This window comes from Sorghum bicolor, chromosome 9, assembly GCF_000003195.3.
Source record: "Sorghum bicolor cultivar BTx623 chromosome 9, Sorghum_bicolor_NCBIv3, whole genome shotgun sequence".
Classification (NCBI taxonomy): Eukaryota; Viridiplantae; Streptophyta; class Magnoliopsida; order Poales; family Poaceae; genus Sorghum; species Sorghum bicolor.
In genome coordinates, this window is record NC_012878.2 from 55550363 (window position 1) to 55564017 (window position 13655).

The window sequence follows — 13655 nt, forward strand, 5'->3', positions numbered from 1 at the left end:
GTGTAGGTGCACTGCTATGTTTTCTTGCATGTAAGCTTGCTGGTACTTGCTGTTATTTGTGCGCGAAAAATAAATATGGATGGATTAGATGGAGATACTATAGAGCTCAAATTATTTTATAGTTTTTAAAATATATTTTAAAAATAATTTTTAATGCGAGTGATTTTTGAATGTGAATTTTTAGGATGTTACAGGCGGGTGGCACGACGAGGCGACAGGAGCCACCAACTGCAGGCGGTGCAAGCCAGAGGCAGGCGGTGCTGGGGCGAGGACACGCCCGACTATGAGAAAGATGGGTCATGTGTTCTCTAAATGTGTGACCCACGACACATTAATGTTAACCTTATATGTATTTTGTTTTGTGAGTGTTGCATGTGATACGCAAAAAGAAAGCATCTTAAATGTATACTTACGACTAATTGATGGTTTCTAAGGTTGTTCGGCTGATTGTTTTTGTGGCTGTTACTAATGCAGATTTGTTACGAGAGAAAAAAAACTATTCCATGGCTAAAAGTAATGTTGATTCTAGCTAATAAACTCAGTTCTCTATGGCTGATATGGTTCATCATAAAGGTTAAGTTTATAATTTAAAACTTCTCGCTTTGCTATTGTGTTCACCCAATTCTGATGGCTCCCTTTGCCATTATCAAATTCATGTCTATTCACTTGAGCTTATCAGCCAAATCTACCAGCAATTCGGTAGTCTTTTTCTCTCACAACAAATCACCAACAATACTTCCTGACATGGTTTATCAGCCAAACAAACAAATACAAGAACAATCATTTTTTCAGACTCCATTAGGATGGGATGGGATGGCCTAGCCCTAGCTTAAGCCACTATACGGCATGGTACACAGCCTAATAAGTCAGGGCGCATTGTGTTACGAAAACCATCCTTCACAGAACCAAAAACAAGACAAATCATTTTTCATGTAGAACCCTCTTTGCTCCAAAATTGCCAATTGGAGTATTTATATATCTGCAGAATATACTAATTGGAGTATTTCTAATTGGAGTATTTTTCATGTAGAATCCTCTTTCCTGTTTCCTGGGAAACAACCCACAACACTTACTGTTTCTACTTCTAATATTCCATCAGCCAATATACATAATGCCTTGCACCAGCAGTAAAAGTTGCACACTCGAACTCACGTACAGTAAAAAAAGGAGTACAACTAGCAGCTTGTAACTTGGGCACTTGACGTCTATAAATCTGCAAAGAAATCCGATGCTGGCCTACTTGAACTCTGTCCTTTACCTGCCTTTTTACTCCTTGACCCTGAACACCCCCCAGTAAGAAGATAAGAAACAGCTTTCAGAGAAGAAATGTGAACCCAAAAAGCAGGACTATCATGCTAATGGCACGCAGCATAGTTCAATAAAATCTCACCTTTCGAAGAGGCTGTGGCCAAGTCTACATCCATCGCATCATCATCGCTATCGTCATCGCTATTATCACTACCAGCTTCGGCAGGTTCGTCACCAATGACTATCTGTGGACCGTTCAAGAGTTCTTCCAAGTCCCAGAGCTGCATATACGACAAACAAGAGATATCTAAGTCAGACCATCGTATGGGCACACCAACAATGAGAATGGGAAAGGGTTGTCACCTTCAGCATTTTATCATGTGAGATGCTGCCGAGATATTTCTTATCGTTTGAGAAAGCTGCATAGCATAAATAAGGCATAAGAACATGCTGTTTTTTTCCACCAAATCTCACAATCAAATGGACGCACATACCAAGGGCCTCAATGGGATATTCTGAATGTTCAGCAAGTGGTTGTATTATCCTATTAGGTAAGATGCCCACTAATCTACACAAAGAACAAGGATTAGAACAGCAATCCATCAGACTAACAGGCGATTGCCTCAGTGAGAAGTTACACAAAGCAACAGTGGCGAATTCCAAACCTGATCACACCATCTGATGAACCAGAAACCAAAGTTTCTTCATCCAGCTAGAACACAAAGCATACTCTTAATAAGAATGAATACACAAATAGGGCAAAAATGACAGTTATGATAACAAGGTTTGGGTCCCACAAACCTTCAGCATTGTATCCACAGACTGCGTGTGTCCGAGAAAGCGATCACTAACCACAAAAAAGACATGTCAGTGAACAACTTTAGACAACATCGACCACATCACTTGCAGAAATAATTTGGTAGGAAGCAGACTGGCAACATCTCATAGTGGCATGTTTAGGAAGATATGAATATTAGATGTCAAGATCCTTCTAAGGAGCTACTGATCACAAGATCTTTGCAAATTGGAATTATCGAAGAAAGTGAATTGCACTTGGTCCAATAAAGCTACTTATCAAATTACCCATAAGATCAAAATTGCTCCCACATATGATAATTCCAATGATGATTAGAGAAAATATTGGTAGGAAACATACAAGCAATGTTTAAGCATCAAGATATCAAGGAATGCTGCATCCAGAGAACTACATTGATGGAATGATGGGGGTCCCTCTGCCCCAATTATAGTTCACTTTGGTTTTGTCCTAAGTTAAACTTCTTTTAACTTTAACCAAGTTTATAGAAAAAACCGCCAACATCTACAACATTAAACTAGTTTCATTAACTTCTTCATGAAATAAGTTTTGATAACGCATTTGTCTTGTAGGTGTCACTATTTTCTAAAAACTTGGTCAAACCTGAAGAAGTTTGACTTAGGACAAAGGCAAAGTGAACTATAATTTAGACTGGAGGGAGTACTGTACAAATAGCATTAGACAAAATAGTTTCGTTAGTTAGGTTTTATCTTTGTGCTATTTTATTTCAGCAGTTAATGTTGTGTGATGAAAACATGGTTACCTGCAATCCTTAAAGTATCCCCATGAATATAATAAGAGTGCTCCACTTGGAGTTCCACAAACAACCTTTTTGCCATTCTAAGAGTCACAAAGAATACGATAAAATTAAATTATCATGACAACAGGACAGAAATGTTGCTAGCAAAAACTGTTTGCCAAAAATAGGTACCTTCATTACCACCAAGGATAGCAACTCATCTTCTGAAAATTCAGATCGTGACCTTACCTGGCATTAATTAAATTAGAATTAGAAGCAGTTAAAAGATTGCAAGTTAACTTATGATTCATAGGTAAATGCACCAGAAGCAAGACTCGACGTACTCCAAAGGCAACTCACTTTATTCCTCCGCAGGCTGTTCACAGACAAAGTTCCATCCCCACTACAAGGAAAACAAAGATTGTTTAACCTTAGGTTACCATATTGTATCATGCACAAAATAGATGTCGATAAATTTGGCATGTAAACGTTCTGCAAATAAAAACATCTTTAACGACTCATAGAATGTCTTTTGTTAACTGGTATAAGTGTATAACAAAATCACATCATCAAATTACTTAGTAACTACTCCGCATGAAGTAGCAGAGCAGTCAAGTGCAAAACTAAAAACAGGAGTATTTATGCCTGCTTCATGACAAAAAATTGGAAATAAAATAAGAGGATTGGTCATCTTTAGTTGTTTGGCATGCAGACAATGTTTCAACTGTGTTTGATACATCTCAACTGCAGGGAATCTAGTTGTACCTTGTGGCCAGTATCTGATTTGAGTCAGCCACATAGGTCATATCTGAAATGTAATCATCATGGACTTCAAAACTGTTGCAGCAAGATCGTTTCCGGGTATCCCATACCTAAAATTAGAAGAATGGGGATAGCTAAGTCAAAAGGTACATTATACATCTGATAGAAGATAATTGCATATAAAATAAAAAAGGAGTCATCTCATAAAACATCACTTAGGTCCAAAAACAGACATAAGTGAACATTTTTGTAAGGAAAAAGTCAACTAACCCCCTCAACTGTTGGTGGCTGTCTACTTCATCCCCTCACATATAAAACCAGGTATTCTATCCCTCAAACTATTGAAAACCGTCTAAATAACCCCCTGAGGTGGTTTTGCTAACGTGGTAAATTAAAAGTCTATATAACCCCCTAACATATCTAGGGTTGACTGCATGACCCCTCAACTATAACATATAATATTGTAGCCCTTAAAGCATCTAGTAATGTTCAAATAATGGTCATATATCCCACCACACTGACATAAGCACATATCCTTGCACACAGGCCCATCGGCTGCCTCCCTCTTTGAACTCTTTTTAGACTTGTGCTACTGCCCAACAACAATGAGCACCACCTTGTTTCCTACACCTCATGCAGTCCTTGACGACATTGAGCACATGCACTACGCTTGCGCCCTTGTCATCCTGCTCCTCGCCCCTCTCGCTTTCTCCTCCTATGGCTACCTAAAAAATTGAAGGATGATCAGATGGAGGTGTGGCAACAAAGGGCCTGCATGCAAGCATGTGTGTTTAGGCTAGTGGCGGGATACTGTGTCCACATGACCCTAAAGATCATCTAGTGAGTCATTTGAACATTATTTGATGCATTACGGGCTATAATATCATGTTTTATAGTTGAGGGGGTCATGCAGTCAACCATTAATATGTTAGGGGGTTATATAGACTTTTAAATATGACACATGAGCAAAACCACCTTCAAAAACCGCCTCAGGGGGTTATTTAGATGGTTTTCGATACCTGGTTTTATAGTTGAGCAGGTGAAGTAGACAACCACTAATAGTTGAGGGGGTTAAGTAGACATTTTCCATTTTTGTAACAGTGATTTCAGTATGCTTGGTACAAGCATTGTTATATATATAAATAAGCTTGTTAATGCTTATTTTTGTATGACCCTGAAATGTCAATGTACTGGAAACAAAATGAAGAAACTGAACTGTATTTCAGCACCTATACATCTTAGGCCAGCAGACTTACTGCTTCATACCTTAATGCAGCCTTCATCATCACCTGTGGCAATCGTAGTCTCAGTAAGACAGACAAGGCGGTTTATGGCATTCCTAAAATCAAGTTACAAATGGGCCAATGTTTAGTTCCGCAAAGAAAATAAATACTAGTACTGAAAACTAACAAAACTCACCCATGCGCATCCTCCAAGCGGGCAATGGCCTTGCCTGATTCTACATCTGAGGCAAGGACTGAGCAATCAGCTGACCCCGACAAAATCACTGAACCAAACCACAACAGCAAAAAAACCATCAGGAAAACGGCTAGGGGACATAAGGTATGCAACAGGATGTATCAAGGTGTGCTCCCCTCCCAACTAGTTCCAGGTTGTCATTGCCAGCTTAAAGCTGCTAATTTTGCAGCATCATTTTTAAGCATAGCAGAATTAGAAACAAAGACCAGAATATAATCCATAAAACGTAGTGCAATTAAGTACACAGGTTGGCAGGTATCCTATACTCTTATAAAGCAAAAGCCCACTAGCATTTTTTCTGAACCCACAGCCCTCCATGTCATCATTTCCTCCTGGCCCACGCATCCACCTCCACCCCGTCCTCCATTGGTGGCTTAATGATCCAGCAATTTACTTCCTTCGTTTGGCACAAAATATTAGTCGAAGCATCCATACAGCTTCTCCACACTTGCTGATTTTAAGTCAGCGCTTCTCCACACTGGCTGTTGGTCAGCAAGGTCTAAGAACGTGATAGTTCCTCTTCCTCCAAAAAATCTAAGAAAGACAAGCACCAAAGGTACGATGGATCATCAACCGGTAGTAGTACTTTCTTATACCCAATTTGTTCTTACTACATGCTCAGAATTTTTCTTATGTACATTAACTTTTAATATTCTTTTACGAAGTTAGCGATCCACATGTATATGCATTTTAGCGATCCACAGTAGTATTTTCTCCTCCTCAAGTTAGCGATCCGTGTTTTCTTTATGAAGTTAAAGATCAAAGATTAGCATGATGCCTTTCCTTTAGTTCATTCACGTTGGACTACTGACGCAACTCCTTTAATGTATCAATTTTTGTAAACATATTTAAATCAATTAGTAATCATGATACAAATATATGCCCACGGTCCAGCATTCAATTGAAGTTCATATAGATTTTTTTTGTCTTCAATTATACCCCTGCCCACAGTTTATTGCAGAAAATTTACAAGCCATTGTATGTAAATCACGTCTGATTCTTCTACATCCTATTTCTTAACTCAATTAAAATTACTTTTATATTCCCGCGGCAACGCATGGAGAATTCACCTAGTATAAGAGAACTCGATAACAAAAGGCAATAAGGCATTACCTTTTCCTGAGTCCACAAAACGAACAGCTCTGCATGATTCCTTGTGAGCTTTTACTGAAAATAACCTTATTATCAAACAAAAACGAAGTGATGTCAATCTCTAAGATATGGAATCAACGTTCGAATTGCCAAAGCAGGAGTGCAGCATAGCCGCAATGACAAACTCCAGAAATACGGAAATGCACTAAACACATGATATTTCTACCATTTCAACTCAACTCAAGTCGACTACAGAGTTACATAATTGTGGACACACCTAAGCAAAAACCAAGGAACACTAATACGATGCCACAAGCAAAGCAACACGGTGCCGACTGCCGAGCACCGAAAGGCGGAATTCCAAGTGTGAAATTAACAGAGCAGGAGCAGCAGGAGAGCTTCCGTGAGTACCTCTCAGGCTGCGACTCCGGGCCGTAGCGGAACCTGTGAAACCAACCAGATTGGAAGGGGTTACTCTGTGGCGGTAAGAACACGCAAACCGGAACCGGAAACTTAGAAAGGGAAAAGGGTTCAGTGTGTGCGGCTCGGAGGGCGTACAGGCAGAGCTCGCCGGTGATGAGGGAGGTGACGACGAGAGGGGAGGACGGGTGGAAGTCGAGGTCGAAGGGCAGCTCCTCGTGGAGCGCCTCCATCGCGGCGGCTGGCAGAGACGGAGGCGGCGCGGCGCGGCGCGGCGCGGCTGGCTGGCACTGGCAGAGAGGGAAACAGCCGAGGATGGGCGCGGGCTGGGCTATAAGGCCTGAGACGCGTACGGCAGTTTTCAGATAGCTGGGCTGGATATGTGTAAACGGGCTGGGCTGGCTGGCTGGATATGTGTAAACAGCCGAGTTTTCAGATAGTTTTCAGATAGCTGGGCCTTGTTTAGATCAAAAACTTTTTAGATTTTGACACTGTAGCACTTTCGTTTTTATTTGACAAACATTATCCAATTATGAAGCAACTAGGCTTAAAAGATTCGTCTCGTGATTTACAGGTAAACTGTGCAATTAGTTATCTTTTTTATCTATATTTAATGTTCCATGCATGTGCCACAAAATTTGATGTGATGAAGAATCTTGTAAAGTTTTGGATTTTTAGGTGTATCTAAACAAGTAGGCCTAAGCTACTACTCCCGCCGAAAAAGAAAAAGAAAACTGCATCATCTGTTGTATTTTTGCTGAGTGGTCAGTGGTACAGTGGTACTGTTCTCTGATAAGAACACGAGTTTTCATTGCTGACTGAGTGACTGACCCATAAAAAAAGACCATTAGCCGGTTCTGTAGAATACTGTATTGTACTCCTACGTACAGTAGTAGGTCTGAGTATTCGTCACGCCAGTCAATGACCGGAAACGAAACGCACTGCTGGTTGTTTGGCTCGGGAGGTACGGCCGGACCCATACAAACAGTGGTAGCGAGCAGGCAAGTGCCGTCAATCTCCCTGCAAAGTTGCCGAACCACCACATGAAGCACAGAGACGGGCAGCGACCGCATCAAAAGACACGCTGAACTGGACGTCGGCGGTCGCCGTCCGTCCACCGCCTCACCTCCTCCCCCTCCTGACTCCTGAGCCGGTGAGCAGTGATCCTCAGAGCCGGCAGCGCCTGACTGCTCGTGCTCGGCAATCACACGCGCCCACACGATCCACCAACAGTAATCTACAACTGCTATTATGCTAATAGCTAGGACCTGTTTAGATAGAAAATAAAAAAATTTTATATGTCACATCGGATATGTCGGAAGGACGTCGAGAGAGGTTTTTAGAAAAATTAATAAAAAAACAAATTACATAGCTCGTCAGAAAACTGCAAGACAAATCTATTAAGCATAATTAATCTGTCATTAGCACATGTAGGTTACTATAGCACTTAAGGCTAATCATGGACTACCTAGGCTTAAAAGATTCGTCTCGTGATTTTCAACCAAACTGTGTAACTAGTTTATTTTTTTTATCTACATTTAATGTTCCATATATTTGTCAAAGATTTGATGGGATTGATGAAAATTTTTTGAGTAGCGAACTAAACAGAGCCAGCAGCATCCACGCCCACGTGAATCGTGAGCACAGGCCTGAAGAAGGGGTGAAGGCCTAGCCAGTAGAACTCCCTCAGTCCCTCGATTTAAAAAAAAGACAATTGTTTAAATATGAATCTGAACGTATAAATTAGGAAACGAAACATACTTTTGTAATACTAGCAAATATGCACATGCCCATGCGTTGCAACGGGAGAAAAACATCAATCTATTTATATTTATCATTTTTATAAAATTTAAATTCCATAATTTATTTTATTGATAACCATGACATCTATGATATTAGATAGTTAATATTTATAATAATATATAGCTTGGAGACATATTTATTTAATAATAAAAATAGAAATTAGGCAAATCTTATCTTACTCTAGTATTATCTCTTAATATACTTCAGTATTATATTAAAACATGAGAAGTTTGTTGCTAGCTTTAGTTTTTTATTTAGATTATGATTCCTATAAAATATGATATATCAGTTAAATGTATGTATATTATGAACACATAGGCTTATGAAGTGTTCATATGACGTAACAACACATCGTGCAAAAGTAGTGGAAACTTCTTTTTTATATTTTTACATACTTAAATTGATTGTAAACTATTTAGCAAGCATAAATTTAGGTAAATTAGTAAATCTGCGAGATATGCAGCAATGGTGCTAAAACTTTTACCACAAACCAAGAATCACATTAAATAGGCTACCATAAAATTTTTATAATAATTGGAGCAAGATAACTACAATTTTAATTTTACACTAAAAAGCATAGGCAAGCATCTCCAACAAAAAATATACTAAAATTTATGATATTTTTTGTTTACTATATGGATCTACATATGTAGAGCTAAACAAAATTTGTTTTGCAATTTTTAGATTTTTCTATGAATTTTTACGCATTTCCCAATTTTCAACCAAATTAAAGAATAAAAGAAAAACAAATTAATAGGACAGACATTTTGCATCTATTTTTTATTTACTACATGGATCTACATATGTGGAGCTGAACAAAATTTGTTTTATAATTTTTAGATTTTTCTATGAATTATTACATATTTATCAATTTTCAGCCGAATTAAACTAATAGGATATAGGAGATTTTGTATTGGGAACCTTGAAAAAAAATCTATTTTCCTTTTCTTTCTACAAGCGCAGAAGGCTAGGGATCCATCCTGCCCAGCGATCCGACAGTAATACAAAACTTTTACCACAAGTCAAGAATCACATTAAATAGGCTACCATAAAATTTTTATAATAATTAGAGCAAGATAATTACAATTTTAATTTTATACGAAAAAGCATAGGCAAACATCTCCAACAAAAAAATATACTAAAATTTGTGATATTTTTTGTTTACTATATGGATTTATATATGTGGAGCTAAACAAAATTCGTTTTGCAATTTTTAGATTTTTCTATGAATTTTTACGCATTTACCAATTTTCAACCGAATTAAAGAATAAAATAAAAACAACTTAATAGGACAGACATTTTGCATCTATTTTTTATTTGCTACATGGATCTACATATGTGGAGCTGAACAAAATTTGTTTCGTTATTTTTAGATTTTTTCTATGAATTATTACGTATTTATTAATTTTCAGCCGAATTAAACTAATAAGATATAGGAGATTTTGTATTGGGAACCTTGAAAAAAATTCTATTTTCTTTTTCTTTCTACAAGCGCAGAAGGCTAGCGATCCTTCCTGGCCAGCGATCAGACATATTTTCCTTTTCTCTCTTTACCAGCGGTTAAACGGAAGGAGGTTTCCTGCAACGAAGAGGGACAGGGCAGGGAACAACGGACAGGGCAGGGAACAGAAGGGCCGGTAGAAAAATATTGGCCACCGGTTTCTCTCTTTACAAGATTTGTTTCTCTCTTTATAGATAGGTATAGATATACTCCTTCCATTCCAAATATAATTTGTTTGATTTGTTTACCATAAATTTAATCACTAGCTTTATTCAAAAAAAAGTTATGCTAACATAGTCAAATTTAAGTCATTTTTAAAAAAAATAAGAATGCCAAAACAAAAAGAATAATATTTTATACAAATTTTGAATAAGACATGTGATCGAATTTGAGATAAAAAATCAAATGAACTATAATTTGGAACTAATTTAGTATAATACATCTGATGTAATAATCATCAGTACTTTTTATCTATCTATATATATATAATCAAATTTTAGATATTTTAATCGAGAATGCATCAAGAGTTATATTCTTTTCCGAACGGAGCTAGCAGCCTACCTTGCCATTATCTATTCAGCTATCCTATCATTTCTCCCATCAATAGTACGGGTCCAGGGAATCCATATGAACTGGGACATCAATGATTGTAAATTGGAAGACGTTTTAATTTCTCCGGATATGTAGCTTTTTCAAAAACGAAAAAGAATTATATTAAATTTTAGCTAAGTATATCATCATGTTACAAACACTTTAGAATACAATATGTATATCTTGAAATTGTTCTTCATCTATATTGTGTGTACGCTTCGTATAGCTCTAAATCTTAATCTCAAAACATGTTTGATGTTTCATATAGGTGACCGCATATGCAAACATTCAATAAAAGACTAAAACACAGGCGCCACATAAACAATGGCCAATATTTGTGGAGGCGGACTTGGCATAATCTTGTTTCTTGTGTCTTCATTTTTCTTCCTTCTGCCGTCAAAGAATAAGGAAAATCGATCTAAATCTTCTCAACTCAATATCAATAATTGGGTTGAGGGGTGACTTATTCTCACTAGTCATTTATCGTGGTTAAATCTAACCACAACAAAACGAAGAAGAGATAAAAGAAAATTATTACACGACGGCAATATCATCTCTGTCTTGATGTTAAAGTTCGGAAACCTAATTCTCCATGTTGTCATATCATGAAAGTTGTTGACATTGTAGTTGTCGCCTTCATCTTTTTCAAAATCACCATGCAAAAACCAAATTTATAATACCTTCTAGTCATCGCCGAAAAGGAAGAGGACGAGAAAATGAATCCCTAGTACCAAAAAAACTTGGCATATAACGACTCAAGATGTCAACGAGGAATTCCCCGTCGAGGAGTGTTTTCCCATCCCTGTCCCCGCCAAATGACACGGGAGAGATTTTCTCCCCATCTCCGTCTCCGTGCGGGGAATAATTCCTATGGGATTCCCACCACTATCCGTGTTAGTTCATATCAGTTTATATGATGTCAACTATTCACATATTTACGAATTCATATTAATGGTATACAAGCAAATCTCTTCTACAAAGATTCACATTTGAGACTGAGAAAATGAAGCCTAAAAGGAACTTAAAACCTATTAGAGAGATGGATCCCGCTCTTTTCAGCCTAAGACGAGCAGCAAGGAATGTAATTGGAAAAAAACAAAATATTTTATAATTTGAAAGGGACGAAGTAAACGATAATGAAAACGGTGTTAATGATGAAAGATGGAGAAGGAGAAGTTTTAACCGCTCACGACGTGTGTCTTATGACAATGCTAACCGCAGACAGAGTGTTCGAAGAGTGACGACAAAGTTACCAATCCGCACCTTGTTATGGTTAGAAAAGTCACGCGCTCGGTGCTTCCGTTGACCGCTGGGACCCATGACCATCTATCTGCACAAGAATGGAAACGAAACGATCCGACAAACCCCACGTGTGTGCCAATCACGCACAAACAACGTCATCTCCGGTCTTCACAGTTTTGAAGGACTTGTTGTCACGAGGCGCAACTACACTCCTCACACAATCAACATCGTCAAGTTACAGCAACACAACTACGTACAGAGAGAGAATCAGAGATCAACCGGTGCAAACATGCAATGCAAGTTCATGCCAAAGAATCGCATGCAAATGCACCCATGCCACGCTGGATGATCAGAGATCAGAGCAATAGGCAGCTGCACAGCGCTACCGCGGCGGCGGGCGTGAGCAGCCCAGCCGGCCAGCGACCCCTCGTCACTACTCCCCTGACCACTCTCCCGACGACCGAGCTCTCCGCGGCGGACGTGTCGCAGGCGACGTCCCCGCCGCAGACTCCGACGCCCACGTCCGGCACGACGGCCCTGTCGGCGACGCACAGCCCCGGGTTGCCGCTCAGGTCCAGGTTCCGGCCGAGCTGCCTGAGGAACGCGCCGTCGAACGGGACGACGCCGTCCAGCCCGTTCTTGCTCAGGTTGAGGTGGTACATGCGCTTCAGCCGGCTGAGCCCCGCCGGGATCCGCCCGGTGAGGTTGTTGTTCTCCAGCGACAGCGTGGTGAGGCTGGACAGGAGGCCGAACGTGTCTGGTATGGAGCCCGAGTAGCCGGAGTTTGCCAGCCGGAGCTCCTGCAGCCGCGCGATGCTGCCCAGCTCGGACGGCAGCGGGACGCCCATCGGGTTGTTCTCCATGATCAGGTACTGCAGGTCGCGGAGGCCGGAGAGTCCCGCGGGGAGGCCGCCGCGCAGCCCGTTGTTGCTGAGCGCCATGAACGTGAGCGCCTTCAGGCGGGTGAGGGCCGCCGGGACGCCGCCGGTGAGGTTGTTGGAGCTGAGGTCCAGCTTCTGCAGCTGGGCGAGGTCGCCGAGACGGCTCGGGATGGTGCCAGAGAAGGAGTTGTAGCTAAGGTCGAGGCCGACGAGGCCGCGCAGGTCGCCGAGCGCGGTCGGGATGGGGCCCGTGAGGGAGTTGTAGCTGAGGTCGAGGTGCACGAGGTCCGCGAGCTCGCCGATGCCCCGCGGGACGGCGCCCCGGACCAGCGCGTTCTGCGACACGGTGAGCACCTGCAGCGACCGGAGGCTGGCCAGCTGCGGCGGCAGCGTGCCGGACAGCGACGGGTTGGCGCGGACGCTGAGCTGCTGCAGGCGCGAGGACGAGAGGTTGGACGCCGGCGGCAGCGCGAACGCGGCCACGGCGTCGGGGTTCTTGAAGCAGCCGACGAGGAACAGAGCCCGGAGCTCCGGCAGCGCGAACGCGGCCACCGGGAACGTCGCCGTGTCCTTGCACGTCGGGTTCGGCGGCACCCCGAAGTCGAGGCGCGCGACGTGCATCCGCGCGGCGCTGCCATTGGCGCCCGGAGCGGGCGCGGTGCCGGGCCTGCACTCGAGCCCCGGCCACGGGGAGGCGCAGGGGTCGTCGCCCGCGGCCTCGCGCCAGTCGCGGTCGGCGGAGACCGACTCCATGACGCGGAGCAGCGTCTCCCGCTCGGCGGGGTCCATGGCCGCGCCGGCCGCAGCGACCTGCAGGGACAAGAGGAGGAGGTACAGGACGGCGGGAGGGAGGGGGAGGGTCCTGGAGGAGGAGGGGGAGGAGGATGGTGCCGGCGCCATGACGGCCGCGCGCGCGCGCGTGTGGCTCTGCACGCTCTGCTGCCGTTGCCGGGCGGTGGCGGTCTCGGGTTTCGCTTTTGGGGGCCGTCGATGGTTTGAGCGGGGCGTCGGATCGAGGGTGGCAGCGTTTATGTCGAAATGCGGGTGGTGGGGTGGCCTACAGGCCACAGTCCACAGGGGCAT

At 42.1% G+C, this 13655-nt stretch overlaps 2 protein-coding genes across 2 annotated transcripts; both read right to left on the reverse strand.

The window, feature by feature from the left end:
• Window positions 922-6855, reverse strand: LOC8068971 (WD repeat-containing protein 55). The gene is made up of 15 exons (XM_021447061.1): window positions 6693-6855; window positions 6546-6578; window positions 6156-6220; window positions 4983-5070; window positions 4830-4902; window positions 3567-3673; window positions 3162-3204; window positions 2994-3050; window positions 2826-2902; window positions 2050-2095; window positions 1914-1960; window positions 1743-1816; window positions 1612-1667; window positions 1391-1529; window positions 922-1279 (listed from the first exon to the last, which is right to left on the reverse strand). The coding sequence occupies exons 1-15, from the start codon at window positions 6785-6787 to the stop codon at window positions 1206-1208; spliced, it is 1074 nt and encodes a 357-aa protein (XP_021302736.1). The 5' UTR covers window positions 6788-6855; the 3' UTR covers window positions 922-1205.
• LOC8068972 (piriformospora indica-insensitive protein 2) lies at window positions 11577-13655 on the reverse strand. The gene has a single exon (XM_002441386.2). It carries the CDS (start codon window positions 13653-13655, stop codon window positions 12048-12050), a length of 1608 nt encoding a protein of 535 aa, XP_002441431.2. The 3' UTR covers window positions 11577-12047.